This window comes from Cygnus olor, chromosome 9 (assembly GCF_009769625.2).
Source record: "Cygnus olor isolate bCygOlo1 chromosome 9, bCygOlo1.pri.v2, whole genome shotgun sequence".
In the NCBI taxonomy this organism is placed as follows: Eukaryota; Metazoa; Chordata; class Aves; order Anseriformes; family Anatidae; genus Cygnus; species Cygnus olor.
In genome coordinates this window covers 10,346,231-10,366,885 of record NC_049177.1, presented here as the reverse complement: position 1 = coordinate 10,366,885, position 20,655 = coordinate 10,346,231, and the positions used below count along the sequence as shown (strand labels likewise).

Here is a 20,655-nt window from a genome sequence, read left to right as displayed (position 1 = left end):
ATGCTCATATCCAGCATTCACAAGGCAAATACAGGAAGGAAGAGAGGAAGAAGGAGATGGGGAAGAAACGGAGACCAGCAGGCAGAGCCACACCAGCTCCAGGAAAGCAGAGCTGGGAAGATGAAGGGGACATGCAGGGATGGATGAGCAGGGGGCAGCAAAAATACTCCCCCAAAATGCACCCCAGAAGAAAAGGTCTTGGTGCAAGGAGCAGGTTTGATTGCACATGGTTAACAAGACACCAATGACAGCCAGGCGCAAACATAACACAAAAGCCTGACAGGATCGGCATTCCCAGGAGGGGAGATACTAAAAAATTTACGCCAGGTTTCTGCCTTGCACTCTCCTGAGGGAGCAGGTTAACAAAGGCTGCCTGCGTTACGCTCTCGGCGCAAAGCAGAAATTACCATCCCTTTCTTCTTCCCCATCCCCTCTGCCTGCTGTGCTCCTGGCACAGCCAGGTCCCCTGCTCCGCTGGGAAGCGCCAGGTTTCACCCCACATCCCTGCTCCCACCACAGCAGTGCACAAAAGGGCTGGTGCCCCTTCATCCCCCATAAATCTAGTGGGGGATAAACAGCAGGCAAAGGTCCTGGCATCGCAACCAGTTCCCCGGGACTCACCGGCTTGGTTGGTGGTGATGTTCACGGAGACGTGCTGGGGCGGGAAGGGGCTCTTGTTGGAAACCCCGTTGACCGCCTGGATCTCGAAGGTGTACGGCGTGTGAGCCCAGAGGCTGCTGATGAAGACGCGGGTCTCTGTCAGCCCCAGCTGCCGGGGCATGAACTCCACGTTGTCGTCGCAGCGGGAGCAGGCGCGCCGGTCCGAGCGGCACTTCTTGCAGACGATGTTGTAGGTGACGTCGTCCCGGCCCCCCGTCTCCCGCGGCGGGTTCCACTCCAGGATGATGGAGGTCTCGTTGACGATGGAGATGACGTTGCGGGGGCCGGAGGGAACGCCTGTAGGGAAGGAGAGGGGTTGAGATAGGTCCTCGCACCAAACATCGCCTGCTCCGGGGCTGGGCAGGAGCCCAGGGGACTCCAGTGCCAAGCAGGACACCCCACGGCTCCCCCTGCCACCTACCCACTGCCTCCTGGCTCAGGAGGGATGTCATCACCACCTCTTTGGACACGGCGCAGACTTTCCCCATCCACACCTCCACCTATCTTCACCTCCAACCCCATCTTCTCCCGTCTCCATCCCCACCCCCCCACCCACGCCTCCAGCAGAAGAAAGGGGCTTGGGGTTCAGATTGGGACTCTGACATGTCACCTAGCCAGAACCTCACAGAAACGCAGGAACAAGGGGAGAAAAGAGTCAAAAATAGTAAATGGTTATTGGCGTTCAGTGTTTCAGGTTGGGAGCATGGGTATTTACCCACAGCGTCGGAGTGTTGTATTAGCAGCTGGGATGTCAGACGAGAGAGTTCATTGATCAACGCCGCAGGTAGTACCGAGATGGGAGCTGTGGCGGATGCTTCGGAAGAAGGGAATTAAATACAGCACTGACTTTGTATGTTGGCAAAACGCGGCTGGGATTGATAGGGAGCAACAAAGGAGGTGCCAGCCACACCAGGGAGAGAAATCCAGTGCACAGCTGTGTCATCTGGGTGGGTCCGCCTCTGAAAACCCAAAAGCTGTCTGCTGTCTTACATTAAGGCCAAGAGAACAATTAATTACTCATGCTGGCAGGGCTCGGGTGTGAGCACTGCACTTCCAAGGAAGAAAAAAAGGACTTCTCCCTGTCAGGAAGAGTTCAGAGGGAGCAATAAAAATGATGGAGGACCTGACCTTAGAGAAGAGGTTGGAAGAGGAAAAATGTCCTGGGGGACCTCTCACATGTGTGTTGGGGAATCTGGGGATGTGGAGGAATTACTCCCTGGAATGGGAGGCAACGGGCAACATGTAAAATAGAATCAAGTAACAAAAATCCATCCATTTAATTCTTTCCCCCTCCAATGGGCTGAAGACACTTGTCAGGGAGCAGCTGCCAGCGCGGCATCCTTGCCAGCAAGGGATTTTTTGGGCTCAAGGTGCTGCTGCAGGGCATCCTTGGGGATGGGGTCACCATCACACACAGCAGGGCCATGCCACAAGGACAGCTTCATGAAACACGCCAGGAGACACAGTCTTGAACCAGCTCTAACGATGGGATTAGAAAGGAAAACAGCTGGGATAAGAAGAGGTGGGATTTGTGTGTCCTGAACAGAGCTTTCCCATGGTTATCACAGGACCAGGCTATGCCCCCGGACTCTAACCCTTAACAGATAAGAAAAAAGGAGAAAAAGCCTTTTGCCCTGGTCAAGGAGGCTCCTGCCACCAGCTTCTTGTGCTCCCAGCATTACTGCTTGCCTGCCCAGCGTGGCTCTCTTCCAAACCAAGGTGCCACCAGCACACCTCCCAGTTATCCATGCTTAGCCCCAGAACCCGCACTGCCTGTTCGCTCCTCCACGAGCTGTGAGTCCTCCTGGCACACCCAGGACCACGGCCCAGGACCAGGTGGCAGCTTCCAGCTGCAATGTTTTGAGCTTTAAGGACTCTTGGAAAAAAAAGAAAAGAAACAGGGGAAGAGTTTCTGGCAGGAGCCGCCCTGTTCAAGGTACCAGCAAGGTTGTGGCACTGCTTTACTGGGGGGATTTCCCATTAATACTCAACTAATAAATTAAACAAAGATGGAGAAGTATTTACTCCTGTGACACAGAACAACTTTGTCAGTGAACAGCTGGCACCTCAAATGAGCCTGTTTGAAAACTAAGCTTCAATGAGAAGGAAAAATAAAATCAGCAAATGGACTTTTTTTTATACTGTAATCCTTTCACAAAGTAATACCGTAAATCAGCGATGTAACGAGATATAATGAAGGAGCAGATTCATCCGCAGGTGTTGTACCTCCCGACTTCTGCTCCGACAGGTCGAGCGATTTGGCACAACATGGAAACACATTTCCAGCTCTAGAGGGGATTCTCAGGGACTCCTTGACATCAGGTGCATCCCGGCAGGCATGAGCACAATAGCACTAACCCATGCAGGCTCCAGAGAAAGATGTGGGGTGGCCAGCACGGGAGACATCCCATCGCCCTCAAAAATAGGGTTTCGGTAGGTTAAGCTCATCTACAACAGATCTTCTAAGGAGCTGTGGATTGGACACAGCATGGGAAGTCCCAGCCACATCCCCTAAATAATAAAACAAGGGGGATGCAGACGAGAAATCCTCAGCCTCTGAACCATTCTCCACGCTGACCCCCAGGTGGCCAGAGCCACAGGTCGAGAGGACAGCGCTGTCACCACCGACCCGTGCAACTAGGGCTTTGGGGCTCGGTACGAGGGATGTACCCCTTTGGGAGAGCAGAAGATAGTCAGCGCCCCACAGCAGCTTGTAGCCAAATGGTGAGGTCTTGCAAATGAGGATAAGCGAGAGCATCTTCATTAGTCGTATTCCGTAACATCCTGGTGTTAAAGCTCCTGGCTTAAAGACCTGAGTCGGTGGCAATTTTGGAGGGGCAGTTCGGGTGGCGCTGAGACCAGGACCCACGCTCCCAGCGGGCTGAAGAGCACCAGCAGTCCTTTCTTCTTTCCTAGGCTCTTTCCTCACCAAAAATCAGGCTCGAGCCCATAGCCACCACCCCAGAAACACCCCTGACGGCACATGGCACCAGGCACAGCCCCTCTCCCCTACCCCAAAACACTCCCTCCGCAAGACAAGGAACAAGACAGTGAGTGCAGGCACACTCAAGCCTGGTGGCCCCCCCCCCCCCCGCCCCGTACTCACTGGTGCAGGCGGCCGCCGGCGGGTCCAGGTCGGCCCGGTAGTAGCCGTTGCGGCAGGCGCAGAGTGGCGACGCCTCGGCGCTGGAGCGGCTGTTGGGGGGGCACAGGGCGCACAGCCCCGCACCCTGGCTGGCCTTGAAGGTCCCGGCCGGGCAGGCTGCAAAGAGAAGAGTGGAGAGTTTGTGCTGGGCACCGTCCTTGGATGGGACAGCCAGGAGCTGGGGCTCTGCCGGGTGGTGGTGGATGTCCCTGCTCCCCACCATCCCCTCAAGCCTTTAACAGGGGGAGGCTTTGTTAATCAGCCACCTCACTGCTCTGTGCTAAAGGGTAAAGATGGAGTGACACAGATGGGGTCCCTTGTCCCTGTCCCACCCCACCATGGTGGATCTCACCAAGGAGGTGCTGACGAATGGATGCCCCTCCACCCTTGATGTCCCTTCGCCCTTGACACCCCCAAAAGCACACCCAAAAGACCCAAGGCCGCAGAAGGGAGCTCCCAAATTTCCGTGGCTGTACCGGAGGGACCAGGCCACCACCCGGCCAGGGTGGCTCCCCCTCACCTGCACGGTGGTGGCCCCACATCCACTTGCTCCCAGCTCTGCCCCACGGTGCCGCCACCTCCAAGGCACCGCGCAGAGGAGAACCACACTAAGTGTCTCATAAACACGGCGATGATGGAGATAATGGGAAGTGCCTCTTAGCCCCTGTCTGCTGCATCAGGATATGAGGCATCTCCTAGCAGCCATGAAGAGGAAATTAATAGGAGCAAGCAGGAGTAACCACTTTGATGCAATTTCCTTGGGAGATAGTGGACCATCTAATCTTTATTGGAGCCCTTTAACCTGTCATTCAAAACTCATGAAGGCCTCTTGCTCGCGCAGTCTTTCCAGATATTAAAAGATGATAAAAAGGAATAAATCAAAACAATATTTTACGATTTGATTATTCAGGGGATCTTCCCCCCGGCCTGAGGCACAGCACTGGTGCTTTACAAAGGACCAGATCTTCCCGACAGCGTGGGGACGCAGCATCCCAGAGGGACCCACCACCGTCCCCTGCGTCCCACAGCGCCTGTGCCACAGGTGTGGCCGCTTGTGGAAGCATGCGGGGTCCACAAGCCAGAGGCTCATGCAGGCAGACAGCCAGACACATGGGCCACCAGCCTTGAAGGTGACCATCAGGATGCCAAAGCAGAGGCCACCACGGCCAAGGGCTGGACTGTCACCCCTCCCCGTGCTGTCCCCATACACAGTGGTCCCCACTTGCCCTTTTTCCCCTTGGAAAAGCATGGGAAGCGTGCTGGGCACCTATGAGGATAAGGATGGAGAGGACCAGAGGATGCCCACCTGAATCCATAGGGCAGGCAACAGGATAGCAAGGGAGGATGACAAGAGGAAGGCTTTAATACAAACACGCCTTGCCTTAGGCGCACTGGTGGGTCGGTGTGAGGGTTTTGTTTGTTTTTAATTACAAGGAAGCCAAGTGACACCTGTCAAAACAAGGGAACAAAGTCCGCTCCGCAAGCCAGCATCCTCAGGTTTCTTTTATCACTTCACTTCTCTGCAAATTCCTGTAATCCGCAAGCACATGGCCCTTAATTGTTACTATTACCAACTAGCACTGCTGTCCTGTAATTACAGCAGGTTGGCCTAAGTCCTCCAGGCTGAGCCTGGGGCCTTCCCAGTCCTCCAAGCGCCCCGCTCCAAAACCAGCCCGGCTATCTCCCAGCGGGGATTTTCCCATTAGCCCCAACAAGGGTGTTTTAAGGGTGTTCTAGCAGCGAGGCGGCGTTTCTCCTCACGCCACCACCTCCAAGCGCGGACCGCACGGAGGCTACAAGTGAGGATGAAAGACGCTACAAAGGCGAATAAACGCCCACCTGGAATTGTACGTTGCAGGAAAAAAATGACATTTAGAGGATGCTACGATTACGCCCGAGGTGATCTGAGGGCATTCATCACGCTCATCCCGTCCCAACTGTTCCTGGGGGGACAAATCAACGCGGTGGCCTGGGGGAGCGTGGACGCAACCTCAGACCAGGGTGAGGTCTTCTCCTGGACCGGCTGGCCCTGTATACCTGGTGTACCACCACGATGGGGACACGCCACCATAGAGCCTCCCCACCTCCAAGTCCTCAGCCCAGAGAAGCTGGAGAAATCTACAGAAGGAGAAAGCCCTCTCCGTTTGCCTTAAACCATCCCGATTCACCCCATTTTCCAAACACGCAGCAAAGGCTGGGAGCTGAGCGCCCGCCCAACATAATTACAAGCAGCTCCGGTCTCGTCGCATTGACGCAGCGAGTTAATTAAGCCAGCCCTTCACCTCTGGAGAAATAGGCTTAGATCTGCCGTGGGACACACATAAATTAAAGTCAGCAGCTTCCGAGCCTGGCCCACGATGGTTTATTCATGTAGAAAAAGCAAAGCTCAACACGTAAAAAGGAAAGCAGATGATGCCACAAGGCTGCCAGCTCGGCGGAAAGCAAGAAAATTTTTTTTTGCCCTCAAAAACAGCCAAGGGGAATAAAACAAAACTCCAGGTCACTTTTGTGAGCCTCTTTTTTGCCTGCTCAAGCTTGTTTCTGCTTGGCTCTTAAGAAACACTATGGGAAACAGGTGCTGCAGAAACAAAAAGCAAATTCGGATGCAAGGGGCTGCATCAAGCAAGGTCACATCTCCTTAGGGACAAAAGGCGGCACTGAAGGCATGCTGGCAGGGAGCAGGCAGTCGTGGACCAGTTGGGAACGCATCCGCTTTCTGCCTTGTGACCATCGGGGTCCCTGGGGGGCGCCCAGGAAGCACCCGCTGGACGTCGCTCCACGGGAAGCCAGGAGCACGTCGTGGTGCCGCCAGTGCCTGGAGCAGCCCCGTGCCCCGCACAAACCCTCCGTGCTGGTTAGAAACCTTTCCCTCTCCTGCCAGGAGCTCATTAAGCACCTTTCCCTCCATCGCCCGCTCACACCAGGCAGTAGCCCCTCGATCTAGACAACATCAAGTGCTTATTAATTACGCCTGAAGTGGTTCCTCGTTAGCGCAGATGCCGTGATGGATGAGGCACCCCGGGATAGTGCCGGTGGAGGGCTCCAGCCACGTGGCCACGCTCACGCTGCCAGGACACACGGACGCACAGAGCAGCTGCTGGTTTTAAACGGGGTGAGCGCGCTGGGACGGATCCGGCTGGGGAGGAAACCCCGGGCAGGGCACAACCCCATGGGCACAAGGGGCCAGACCCCACAGCAGGCACCCTCCTCCCCCTGCTTGCCAGAAAGGTTGCAGGAGAAATCCCCTGAAAGCGTGCTTTCCTGTGGCACTTTGGCTCCACTGCCAGATAGAAATAGGAAATGAAGGAACGGGGGAAAAAGCAAAACCAACAAAAGAAGAGGAGCAAAGCTTCTCGTGAGCACCGCCGGGCTGAGCCGAGGCGAAGTCACCCTCTGCGCCTCGCCGCACGCTGCCCGGCCACCCTCCCAGCCTGATTTTGGGAAGGGCCCTTCTGCAAACAGCGCCGACACCAGCGTGGCATCAACAAGTGGTGGGGGGGAGGAGGAGAAAAAGTCTCCCCCATCCTTAACACCTGCCGTGCACGCGGTGAGGCCGTGCGAGACCGCCGGGATTTTCCATACGTAGGCAGCTCCTGGAGCTTTTCCGAGCTGCGAAACGTCACTTGCACTCTGGGGCTCCCTACAAACACGCTGACTTCGATAACCACACATGACCAAAATCACCGTCAGGCATGAGTGCAGCAGAGGCATCGCCCCGCCGCGCATCCCACCAGAAACCCAAACAAACCAAACCAAGGGGGAAGGAAAAAAAAAAAAATCACAGAAAGGTTTTCAGGCTCCCGGGAATGAGTCACCGGCTTGGCCAGGTGCTCGGCGTTTTTGCCAACATCGTCGGGGAACAATGCGGTGCCGGACACGGGCCGGACCCTGCGCTTCCTCGCCGCCCTGCCATTGTGCAGGAGAACAATCCCGGCTCCCGCGGGGCCGAGCCCGGGCTGCGGGGCTCGCTCCCAGGCCTGCCTGTAAGCCTGGCGGAACAAAGCCGGCGTGTCGGAGGCAGACTTATTCCCCTGTTTGTAAATAGGCTCTTGAAAAGACCCTTCGAAAAAAAAAATATAATCATTGAAAAAAAAAATCCATGGGCTTTTTCTGCCTCTTTTAAAGCTAATATCAATACAATACTCAGAAGTCCTCGCTGTAAATTGGAGGGAATATATAAACGGTAGTCTTTGAGGAAGAAAAAATAAAACAAAAAGCCCACATGCAGCAAAGCGAAGCACCGGGCAGCTGCCCCGAGCCCTCGGTGGCCTGATCCTGCCCCGGCAGCAGCCGGCTCCTCTGGGTGTCCGCGCAGGGCCGGGAAGGGCCCGAACCCACCCGCGGAGCCCTTTGGCTAATAACTTCCAATTAACACCTCCATTAAAACCCACCATGCTCATTAGGGAAAAAAAATTAACAGGGTTTTCCTGGATGTTCTCCTTGTGAAATGGGTACGGCTGTTAACGGATGTCTTCATTAAGGCATAACTTCAGAAAAATGATTACTCCCCCCCCCTTTCCAGAGCTCCGTGCCTCCGGCGCATCCCTGCCAGGCGCTGGCAGAGCTGTGCTGCCTGTTCCACCCAGCGGCGGAAGGGGGACGGCTGCAGCCAACGCGGGGTGAGCAAAAAAATAAAGGGCTCTTCTGCAGCCCCCCTCCCTAAAGCCATCTGCCCATGGGACAGAGCTGCCGTCACCTTCGTCACCCGAAGGAACCTTCCTCCTGGGGCACCGGCACGGCGAGGGGCGGGAGGGAAGGCGAAGCGGAGACAAAGAAACAGGAATTTGCCAACAGAGGGAGGGGAAAAAAAAAAAAGATTGAAAAAAGCTTGAGGAGCAGCACAACAGCGCTCTCGCCCCTTCTCTCTGCCTTTAGAAACGCAGAGTGAAAACGTGGCACAAAGCTGCTTTCGCTTCAGATTGTTTCCTTCGCTGGTTTCTCCATGGAGCTGGCCACGGGGAAAGGCAAAATTGCCCGCACCACCGGCTGGCCCCCACGGTGCTCCCCCACCTCCCCAGACTCAAGCCAGAATCGCCCCTTCCCCATCGGGGCAGAAGCAGGCAGCCCCTCTGCCCAGCCGCCTGCCATCAGTAGGTTTCAGAGTCAAGCCCCAGCAGAGGGAGGGTTTAATTATTTCCCTCTGGGAGGAATCAAGAAAAGCGCCGGGCGCTCGCGCCCAAGGCCTCCTCCTCCCAGCGCGGTGATGCATTGCGCCTTGACCAGGCGGCAGGCCATAAAGCACGGCTGAGGGCCGGGGCTGGCGAGATGGATGGGTTTAATATCCACCTGAGCGGCGCGTGGGCTACCGTGCCGAATGAATTATTCATTTGGGGCTCAGGAACAGCCCCCGCTTCGCATCGACCCAAGGCTCAGAGCAGCTGGGGCAGCCCTACCTGAGCTTTCAGGCATGGAGCCCCACCATCCAGCGGGGAAAACGCAGGGAAAACAAGGACCCCAATCACTGTGAACACCCAACATACCACGATAATTCCAATTAACAAGCCCCTGGAGCTGATCCACTCCGTCAGCCCCACCACAGCACTGCCTCCACTCCTGGGGCAGGAGGGATGAGATCAGGACGATGGAGCTCAACAATTCAACCCTCCCCTTTCATTATTTTTTTTTTCTTTCCCTGAGGAATTAAGCCCATTTTCTCAACCTTAAAATACCACGGATTTTTCTGTGACAATTCCCCTGGGCTCGTTAAGTGGCTCATCTCGGCTGCTCAGGTTGACGAAGGCTTCAAGCAGATGTCAGGAGCGCCAGCCTCCCAGGAGCCGGCACGGCGGCGCCACCCGACAGAGATGCTCGCCCGACGCTTGGGGTGCGATCCTGTGCCCTGCCCCGTGAGGAGTGGTCGTGATGGAGGGACCCAGGTCCTGCTGCAGGAGACCCAGAGCAAGTGGTGGGCGCCCATCACTAATCAGCATCACCCCACGGCTGCAACAAAGCCCACTGAGAAAGGCAAATTCTTTTTCTTTAGCCTCATGATGTGCTGTCCCCTGCCCACCAAAGTTTCAGAACAACAGCAGTGGGCGCAGATCTTCCCTCGTGGTCCCCAAGGTCCACAAGGACACGAGGAGGAGCTTCGTGACCAAAGGGTCCACAAAAGCCACCAAGAAGCCAGAGTCCAACCCAAGGCCAGATTTTTACTCAAACATGGTCAACTTTCCAACAGACCTGAGCGAAACCCTGGCTTTTAGGGCTGTTTTTACGGGACTTCCTGGAGAGAATGGATGGTTTATTGGTCTGCTGTTTCTCCCAAGCATCTAACAAGATCTTCAGACATGCCAGTCCCACATGATGCCCAAGACTTTATCAGTCCTCCTGTCACAGTACAACTGGGAAGTGCTCATACGGGGCTGTAAAAGGAATGTTATCGGAGCTCTGCTGCAGCGACAGCCTCACACCAGCACCTGACAGCACTCACAAGACCACCAGAAAAGGGTGACCGTGGTCACACACGTGATGGGACCGCTTAACCACCTGCCTGAGCCACCAGCTTTGAGAGCAGGCTGCACCCGCAGAACACCATGGTGCTTTTCAGGATGCTACTGGCCAGCCCACAGCAGACATTCCCACCCTTTAGACCTGCCAGTGGCCTAAATTTTCACCCGAAGGAGCCATAACACGATGCATGCCCACCATGCAAAGGCAAAACAACAGCCTGGAGCTCTGCGGAGCAGTGGCAGAAGTTTCTTCTTCAGCCCTGGCACTGCAAAGCAGGAGCACAGGGCATGAACCATGAGGAAAGGTCAGGAAAGCAGCAGGAACAACCAACTTTCCAAACATTCCCCCCGGCAATGGACGGGATTAATGGATGGGATTACGGCCCTTCTCATGCAAAAACCCTCTGCTCTCCCCTGCTTCCAAGCAAGGTATGGAAACACGACCATAATTTAGGAGAGGAGACTGAAAGGGCAGCTTGTGATGCTAATAGAAAAAAAATCCTCCAACCCTATTTGGGAAATATTCATCAGAACTGCAAAAGGAGATGACAAGCAGTGAGCACCGTTTCCATATTTATAACCCAGCAGCTGCACACCAGCAGCATGGCTGGGGGAACCCAGAAAAACAGCAAAAAAAACACAATAAAACCAATTAATACCCAGAACCAGAGCAGCGGCACGGCGGTCAGGCCGGCGACGGCTGCCTAGCTCCTGCAGCTTTGCTCAGGAAATAACGAGGAGATGAAAGCGGCTCTGCCAGCGAGCATCGCCCTTTGAAGGCAGCAAATCGCCACAGCTTCCAGCCCGCTTGTGGCAGTGACAGAGGGGGTCCATCGAATGGGTGCCCCTGTCCCCGTCACAATGCAAGCCCACGTCCAAGACATGCAGCCAGTTTTGCAAGTTCTGGAGAGCACCAGGAGAATGCAGATTGGGTTCTGCATGCTACAATCATTCCTGGGGCTGTGGGTTTTTGCTCTGCTCTTACCATTTTTGCTCCACACTGGGTCATGGCACCGTGCAGGAGATGCACAGCAGCCTCTGCTCCGAAGCAGTGCTGCCCCGTGCTCTCATGGCAGAGATCATGGGGCAAATACCACCAAGACAGATTCAGACTTGGACAGGAGGGGAAATTCATGCTTCTGCAAAGGGACATCAGTGACTGCAGGTCAGGGGCACCAGAATAAAACACACATCACTGGGAAAGTGGCCCAATAGCCTTCTGAAGGTGACCAGGACAACACCTAGCACGCCATCTTATTTTAAGCAAAGGTTTTCCTTCCATGCTCTACCATGTGTTTCCATGCACAAACAAGCCCCCCCAGAGGACCCAGTGCCCCCAGTGCGAGCAGGGGCTGACATCAGGGTGCAGCCAGGGGCCATGTGCCCTGCAGCATCACACCAGCACAGCGCACCGAGAGCACCCGCACCCCCAGAGGGCACCACAAAGCTTTGGGGGCTCCCTGTGCACAGGCAGAAGCGATGCACGCCAGCTGTCTCAATGGTGCTGGGGCAGGAGGAGCAGAAAGGAAGGTGCTCTCTGCATGTTTTCAACATTTAGGGACCTGGGAGCAGATCTGGGCACCGCAGCTCCCAGATTCCTGCCTGGTTCCCCCAGAGCAAAACAGCTTTCACGGCAGATCCGTTTGGAAATCAGCTCCAGGCCACTCGCATCACCCACAGCAGCTTGTTTGGGGACGAACATCACGTCAGCAAAGCTCCAGAAGCACAAAGCACCTTGCAAACCAAGGCCAACCCTACCTTTGCAGGCCACGTTGTTCTCCGGCTCGTAGCCAGCCTTGCAGGTGCAGCGGCCTATGGGGACCATCCACTCCCCGTCCCCGTTGCAGTACAGTTTGATGGGCACGTCCACCTCCTCGGCGTTGGGGATGCAGGTGCCACGGGCAGTCACCAGAGAGGTGCTCTCCGCCCCCGTCATCGTCTCTGGGAAGATGGCGAAGTTCTGCACCACGCTCGGGCACTTCTTGAAGAAGACCCTGACGGAGAGCAGAGACATGCAAGCCCCGTAGTCCTGGAAAGCCAGGTAAAAGCCATTGCGGGTCAAGGGCCCGAAACTTCTCACTTCTGTGTTCACCTTCATCAACCTGCCACCAAAGTCCACCTGGGAGAAGCTCTCGTCAGCAGCAATGGTGTCCACTTTGAGGTAGGGTGCCTCCGTCCAGAAGGCGGACTTCTTGGTGGCAATGACCGAGTCTGTCTCGTAATAGTAGAGGTTGAAGGTCTCCTTGCAGGAGCCGGGGACGTTGGGGAGGCTGCTGCAGTCCCGCACCGTGAAGCGCATCTCGGTGTAGATGCGGTGGGCACCACGCCGGTTGATGAAGGTGGTGAGGAGCCAGTTGTTCTGGTTGGGCTCGAAGACGTTGCACACCTGGTACGTGCGGATGGTGTTCAGGTTTTCGTCGTAGCCGCTCACTTCTTCCCACTGCGCAAAGGAAAGGAGAGACCATGAGAGGGAGGTGGTGGGGCTGGAGGTGGCACCGGAGGCACCAGTCACCCCAAAGACAGGGAAGGCCTGAAAGGAGGAGCCCAGATCAGTCTGGTGACAGTCAGGAGGGACCTCCAGAGGTCATCCGGCTGCGCCTTACGAGGGGGGGCCAGGAGCACCATCACAGACAGACAGGCCCAGGTACACAGGGAAACAGCACCAGGAGGAAACCTCACCTTCTCGCTGCCCCACGCTCCCAGCTGAGGCTAAAACGTCATTTCCACACGGGGAAATTGCCTCAGGTGCCCCAGGAGGCTAGGAGGACATACAAATGGAAAGACGGACAGTCAAAGCACTTTGAGAAATGAATCACAGAATATCCCGAGTTGGAAGGGACCCATAAGGATCATCAAGTCCAACTCCTGGCACCGCACAGGTCTACCCAAAAGTTTAGACCACGTGACAGTGCACAGTCCAATCGCTTCTTAAATTCAGACAGGCTTGAAGAGAAGCAATACACGAGGCCGTGTCTTCAGAGACCGAGCCAACACACGGGCTGACAAGCAAGGCCAGCCTCAAGCTCTTGGCACAACAGGATTGCTTCCCCCAGCAAAAACAACTCGCTAAATAAAGCATTACCAAAGCACACCGCACCAGAGAGAGAATATAGATTCACAGTTCGATTTATAGAAGGGCATTAATACAATCTAGGCTACGATTTCAATTAAGGGACAGCAGCAAACTGTGAATGGTGTATGATGGAATTAGAGTCCCACAGACAGATTTACAGCCTCATAATCCATTCATTTTCACTAATCCATGTTTACAGTCTCCTCATAACGGCATTATTCATACGGCAATCTTTAAGCAGCATGTCAGATACGTGCACAATTCCTGGGGGCAACACGGCGGCAGCAACTGCAGGCATTTGTGTGGAGGGGCAGCACGGAGCGTCGACTCTTCCCAGAAGAGCTGGCGAACCAAGACCAGCCCCACAGTGATGAGGTTTTGCCCTCTCCCCTTTAAACTCTCCCACCCCTCCCCGGGTATCGCTCCGGTGACAGCGGGGCCGGGCAGAGCCAGCCCCAGCAGATGGGGAGCAGGGAAGCTGGTGGCATCAGGAGGGGCAGGGGAACAAATCTCCGAAGGGAGGCGGATGGGAAGAGCCACGAGGCGGAGCTGAGGTCCCAGCAGCAGCCAGGGATCCGCTCCCATCTTCTCCATTGCCCCGCGCCGCCCACAGAGCAGGAAGGACCCACAGACACCCGCTGCTTCTCTCCCACCTCTTTTGTTGTTTTTTCTTTTCACCTGCTCCGTATCGAGGTGCTGTCTGGCACGACACAATCCCTCAGCTCCTTACCCGCCCCGGCAGGCCCTGCTCCATGCACGCTCACATTTTCCCCAGCAGCGAGGTGCTCCCAGAAGCACCATTTGCTCGACCAATAATCAGTTAAACAAAATAATACCCAGGAAAAAAAAAACAGTTAAACCCAGAAACCACCCCCAACGGGGCTTTCCCTGTCACACATCAAAGAGAAAACGTAAAAAGTGTTTGGAAGAAGGTGACAAGAATGTCTTATAGGTTGGAAAACTCTTTTAGGGGACAGCCTAAGGATGCTCATCCTGTTTGAACTCCTAGAGGAGGACAGAGGGTAAGGTACTGCGTACTGTTATTTATTTACACATCCCTACTTCTATCATTATATGTCTGCACATACATATTTCATTGCACATCCCTGGGCAGAGCTTTCTGTCTTTCAGGTCTGTCCAAACTTCACAGGGGATGACCGCAGGGCCAACGAACCCCAGTGAGTACACAGCGCAGTGGGGCAGCCCCAAAACCCCCAGAGATGCTCTGAACCCACCCAACAAGGCGCCTGGCACCCCGACAGCCCAGCTCTCCAGCTGTGGTTTTTGGGGAGCACAGGGCCAGCGCCATGCGGGTACCAGCCTGCCACCCACCCCACTGCTCCTTTCCCTGTCTGTGCCTGTCTTTGTCTATCACTTTCTCTGTCAGGGGAATGTGAGTCAGGTTATTTTATGCTTCCATCCCTCAAAGACTCGTATTATATAAAAAAGATGTTTTAAGTGCCTCAGGGTGTTTTGTTCCTCATTACTTCATAAAAGTGACATTAATAGCCAGGGAAGAGCACTGCTGAGTGCAATTATGGATGATGTTCCAGGTATGAAAGCTGTTTTGAGCCTGCTAATGTTTCCTAATTACAAGCCTTGTGGTACAGGGAGAGGGGAGGCACGAGCAGGAGGATGGGGAGGAGTGAGCACGGGGACCTGCCTGGATGGAGGAGACAGCGGGGCAGGGAGGGGACGGGCTTGGATCCAACCTGGCCTCAGGAGAAGGAGCGCACGCAGTCGGACACAGGACGACTTACCCCCGAGGGTGGGTTGGCAGTCCAGCCCAGCTCAGCCGTCGCTGTCCGCGTGTCCATCAGGGTTTCTGGGGAAACGCAAGAAGGAAAAAAAATAAGATAAAGGAGTCATCATCCACACCTGCAAAAACCCAAGGTGCGTGTCTGCATCAACCCCCAGGCACCAGGAAAACCAGGGAGAAGCCCCCCAGCATCCGTGTGCTTCGCAAGACCACCTGGGACATCCCACATTACACGCCCACATTGGTCCGTGACAGCTCCATGTAGCTGTGGTTTGGCAGAGTGATTTCAGACACACGAATGAAAACAGGGCTGCTGGAGCGGTGCTCCACTGCTGGGGGGCTTTCCACAGCAGGTTTGGTGGGAAATATCTAAAAGCTGTACTACAGCTGGCATTTCCCTGCTTTTTTTTTTTTTGTTCTTTCACAAGAAAGAGTAGCAACAATAATAGTGAGAGCAACAACACAGAAACAGATGGGAAAAATCCTCCAGGTTTTATTTATTTGTTTTCAGCAAGCAGACATCAAGATGAATTTGCTCGATTCCCACATCTCAACCAAGCACAGGAAGCACTGCCCGTGCCCAGAATCGACCCGTCTGTCCCTCCACAGCCGAGGCAGGACAGCACAGCTCCTTTTGGGGCTTTGGCTTCTCTTCATCTTGGCCAAAACCAACACACCTCGGCCACAGCTTCCCTCTAGCACTGCTGATGATTTGTGCTCCCATCCATGTCCCCACCGAGCATCTGTGTCCCACACCGACAAGCGCCATGCAAGTACTATTTCTCCCCTTGCTGTAAGTACAGCCGTGCACATCATTAAGTGCTCATTAGTCCTTGCCATGGCCCTTCAAATAAGCAGGGTGCTTGCTTTGCAAGAATTTCAGCACCGGGGTGATGCACAGCCCAACCCCCTCCCAAAAAACTCAGCCCTTCCCTCCCCATTAGCTCCTCAATCCAAAAGCCCCCAAAAGGCTCTGAATTTTGGAAAGAAAACTGCAACAGCACGACACGGCACACAGCAGCTCCCTAGGCAGGAGACTACAAATAAAGAGAAATATATAAATTGAAAAGAAGCCAAAGCCAACATCAGAGGAGCTGCCTCCCTACCAAAAAGCTCCTGCCTCATCCCACTGCCATGCCCCTACCTTAAACCACAGGAAACGGGTAAAGCTCCTTTCTTGTGGTAGCAGCCCAGAGCACGGGGCAAACTAATACAGGAGGACAAGGGGACAATTAACTGATGGAAAACAAGGTGTGAAAACCAAGTTATCTTTCCATCTGAATTCACACACCGCCAGTTAGGCTTTTCCTCCACATTTATTTTTTTCCAGGGATCTTGACCCTTTTCCAGAGGGCAAGTCTACCCACAGGGGTTCTCCGCAACGCCCTCCTCTGAGGGGAGGAGGAGGAGGGACAAGAAGAGCAACCCAAAGCCTGTCTCTGAGCCTCTGGGAAAGCCCGGCCCCACCAAAACCCCAGGCCGATCACCGAACCACAGCAGGGCTGAGGTGGGAAGGGACCTCTGGGCCCCTCTGGTCACACCCGTGCTCAAGCAGGGCCGCCTGGAGCAGGGTGCCCAGGACCACATCCAGAAGCTTTTCGTGGCCTCCAAGGAGGCTTTACAACCTCTTCGGGCAGCCTGCTCCGGTGCTCCATCACCTGCAGTGAAGAACTGCTCCATCACGTCCTGAGGGAACGTCCTCTGCTTGGGTCTGTGCCCGGTGCCTCTCAGCCTGTCCCTGGGCACCACCGCAAGGAGCCTGGCTCCATCCTCCCGATACAAGACGTGCCCGGGGGGCTCCGGGCACTGCCCAGGGGGGAGCTCACTGCGTGGGCATGCAGAGGTGCCCACCGCCCTGGAGAGGTGCCCACCAGCCAGGACTTGAGCCTCCAGTCAGGGCTGAAGCCCTCGTTGTGGAGAAGCCGAGCTTTGTTGCGGAGAGCCAAGCTCTCTTCGAGTGAAGAATCTTCAGCTGTATACAGTAGATTTTCTTTAATGGACACATTACTTTAAACTAAGCCTCCACCATCTGTTCCAGTCCCTAATTATCAATACAAAAACAAACGTCTACTCACAATTACACTCGTAACGAGTAAAGATGCCAGCAATTAGCATGCAGGAACATCCTTGCTGCGTGGCAGCGGGTCCATCTGCGGCAGCACCAGCGCGGTCCCAGGTCCCGGACACCCTCGGCAGAGCCGTGCGCGGTGGCACCAGCGCCCAGGCGGTGCTGTGGTGGGGCTGGGGGGAGCTGACGGGTGGCTGGCATTGTTTGAGCAGCTGGGGAGTGAGAAATTTGGGGGTGGGAGTAGGGAGCAGCTGGATGCGCTGCAGAGCGCTTCCCTCCCTGCTGCACGCTTCAGCAGGTGCCTGGGGACGCGGTCCTGCTCCCAGAGCGAACAAGCAGCAGCAGAAAGAGGGAACAACAGGAAAATAAAGCCAAGAAGCTTTACTGCAAAGACCAGCACGAACCAACGCTGACAGAGACGATGCTGTGGCTGCGAGCTCAGCCAGGCTGCGTCATGGCTTTCATCGCTGCTCCCAACCTGGATTAAGCCTCTTAATGTCGGTGGGAAAGAAGCCCCGCAGGTGGCAGGGGAAGTGCTTGAATTTAATTCTTGCCATTCCTCATGTACAAAGAGAGCTGGGGCTCCAGCCCACACCAGAAGGTCACCCGAATAATTTTGGGTCACTCCCCACACCCATGGCAGCCCCTGCTTTGGGCCATGATGCTCCAAGGGTGCAAACCCCGTGCTGCCAGCCGGCTTCCCTCTGCAAGGTTTCCACATGTCCCGGGCTTCCAACAAGTCAGAAAAAGCAAAGTAGGAGCAAGCCAGACATGCGAGCTGCTGGGCACGTCTGACCCACAACATCTCAGATTCAGGAGCACTTCCCCTTTTTAATGATGGTGCCAGAGAGGTGGGCAGGGGAAGAGCGGGATCGCCCTCTCCCACCGGAGAAGCACCGCTCCTCTCCACCATTCCCTAAGAGCCCCAGCTTCCGAAAGAGCCGCCTGCAGTATCTATACACTTTCAATCAAAAATATTACAGCAACAACTAATTATGTCCCATCATTCCCATGGCTCTCTGCCTTTAATGGTACATTTTGCTGCTACAGAATTACAGTGAAACTGCTCTGGAAGTGCATAACGAGCTATCCCCATCAATCTCCCGCAGATTCATTATGAAGGATTATCCCCAGAATAACAAACCAAGTTCAGATCGCAGAGGACGCACTAAACAACAAAAACAAGTCAGAAGCCTTCTCTGCCCATCATTTTGAACGGGAACACCAGCGCCTCGGGGTCTTTGTGATGAACCTGTCGGAGAGGAGCAGCTCCATGAAGCCGTCTCGGCTATGCCACCACTACCAGCCCATGTGGGCTGACTTGGAGCAGCTAAAAACCAAAACTTGTGTTGGAAAATGGATTTGCACATACATCAGCTGAGCGCAAAGGTGCTGTGTGTCACTTCGTGACGAGCTGCACCAAGCTCTGCCCCAGCCCTCCCCAGGATCCCCACCGAGGGCATGGATGTCAGCATGCAAGGAGGACGCGTTGCAGTGGGGCACGCGACAACTTAACGAAGCTCAGGCTTGGGGGCTTTGCTCAGCAACTATAAAACAACTTTATCAATAAGCTGTGCCTGCTGTGACAGCTGGATGGAATGCCCTAATTACAAGAAGGAAAGGCTACCTGTATCAGGATGTGTCACACTGGAACATGCTGGTTGATGCAGCTGAGAGTGCCCGAGGAAACACCCGCCCACGACTCCGGAAGCGCAGGTGTACGTGCGCGCACTGCCAACCCACGAGAGTGGGGCACAGCAAAGCAGACAAGAAGCCCTCCACGAAGCTCCACCAATGCCTAGCACATGCTGAACGAGCCAGTAGTTTAGGCAGCAGCGCAAAGGTTCCCCACCACGAGCAAGTCCCCTTTGCCAACCCTGAACCTCCCTCGGACAGCCGCAGGAGGGGCTGTCGACGCAGCAAGACGTTACCGCAGCTGCACACGGGAGCGACCACTGACTTGGTGACACCGTGAATGCTCTCAGCATCACTTTCCCCAGTGGTAGGGGGCTTTTCTCCCCTCTTGATCCTTTTCATGCTCTTCAAACCTAGGGAAATAATGGTGGGGCAGAAGGAGGCATGGGTCTTGCACAGGCAGCAGTGCCCCGCACGCACCTCTGCGTGGTTTTCGTGCTCCAAAGGGGCCTGACCCCACGTGAGCACGCGGTGCTGGGCCAGCTCAGCCGCGGCCGTACAAGCCATTTATCATAATCCCACTGAGGAGAGATACAGTAAATCAAAGAGACAACCTGCCGGCAAATAAATTGCAGGGGGGAGGGAGAGGGAGAAAGAAACAGAGAGAAAAAGGGGAGAGAACTGCAGAGGGAGAGATAAGAGAGAGGGAAGGAAACTGCAGAAAATTACAAAAAAGCACACATCACGGGGAAAAAGGACAAAGGGGACCAAAGCAAATACAAAGATAAGAGAAGTAAGATAGTGCTTTCAATACCTTGTTCTCCAAATTATAAGCCTATTCGATAAAATTTGGGAACAAGTTTTAATCCGCTGAGCTCATACAAGGCAGCAGCCCCGGAGGTTCTCAGGACAGCGTGTTACAGGCAGCCCAGCGCTCCCCGGCGCCAGGAGCTCAGCTGCCCCCACGGCGACAAAGCAGCTTCCCGGGGCCGTGCCACTCACAGTTACACACAGGCCGCAGACGCACAAAGTGCACGCGCTATAGTCCACGCCATGGGACCACGTGGCAGCATTTACAGATCAGCACAGATGCATTTAGCAACCCAAAAAGCATCCCGGGCTGAGACAGGGCTTTAAGGAACACCGCGAGCCACCAGGACAGAGCCGGGAGTCCCGGGAGCTCGGCTCTGCCTCCGCTCCAGCGCCGAAGGAGCGATTCAGGGCTGCAAAATGACAAGGCTATCTTTCGGGAGAACCTCTTCCAGAACTATGTCACTATGCATTTAAATCCTCATCTTTGCTTTCTCGAGGCTGGGTTGCCAACAAGCATCACTGAACTCCGCAGTCTGCCCCCAAAATCACCACATGTCACGCTTGGCAGCCTCCCCTTCCAGCCTCCGGGAGGGGAGGAAAGAGGAACTCGGCCGCCCAGGGATGGGCAGAGGCTTCCAATAAACCCAAAAGCTGTGGGACCACTCGATACCAGTGGCACCCTCCCATCTGAGGTCCAGCTAAACGGCGTGGGAGGGTCTGGCTTGCATAAAGGACTTTTCTTCGTGGAGAAGTGAAATCCTTCGGGGGAGCTTTGCAGAAGACGTCCCATAGGAAACACAGCTGGGAGGTGAGTGGTGCTCGGTGACTCGCTGCTCCAGCTTCCAGCACAGCTTTGGGACACACGTGGCCCTGCCCTAGCAGGGGTCCCCATGCCACCAGCCGCAGTGCTCAAGCCTGAGCTGAGCCCAACCTCTTCTCCACCCGCACCACTGCCACCCAGGGGCATGCTCTCAAGCAGACACGGCTGACGGTCAGCAACCCAAGGGCACACATGAACTGGCCTACCTGCCTGCCTGAAAGCCTTTGCTGGCC

At 55.1% G+C, this 20,655-nt stretch overlaps 1 protein-coding gene across 4 annotated transcripts in view; it reads right to left on the bottom strand.

The window, feature by feature from the left end:
- Positions 1–20,655, bottom strand: part of EPHB1 (EPH receptor B1) — a 52,101-nt gene that overhangs the window by 17,977 nt on the left and 13,469 nt on the right. For 3 of the 4 annotated variants that reach the window (XR_005822419.1, XR_005822420.1, XM_040566879.1), the window contains exons 2-5: positions 15,088–15,152; positions 12,013–12,694; positions 3,767–3,922; positions 622–957 (exon numbers count right to left, since the gene is read on the bottom strand). Coding sequence is in view for 2 of the 4 variants with exons in the window: in XM_040566879.1 (XP_040422813.1) it covers positions 622–957; positions 3,767–3,922; positions 12,013–12,694; positions 15,088–15,152 (1,239 nt within the window). In the remaining 2 variants the exon portion in view is untranslated. Of the gene's footprint in view, positions 1–621; positions 958–2,777; positions 3,333–3,766; positions 3,923–12,012; positions 12,695–15,087; positions 15,153–20,655 lie in introns of those variants that run through there. The other variant, XM_040566880.1, reaches the window with a different exon arrangement.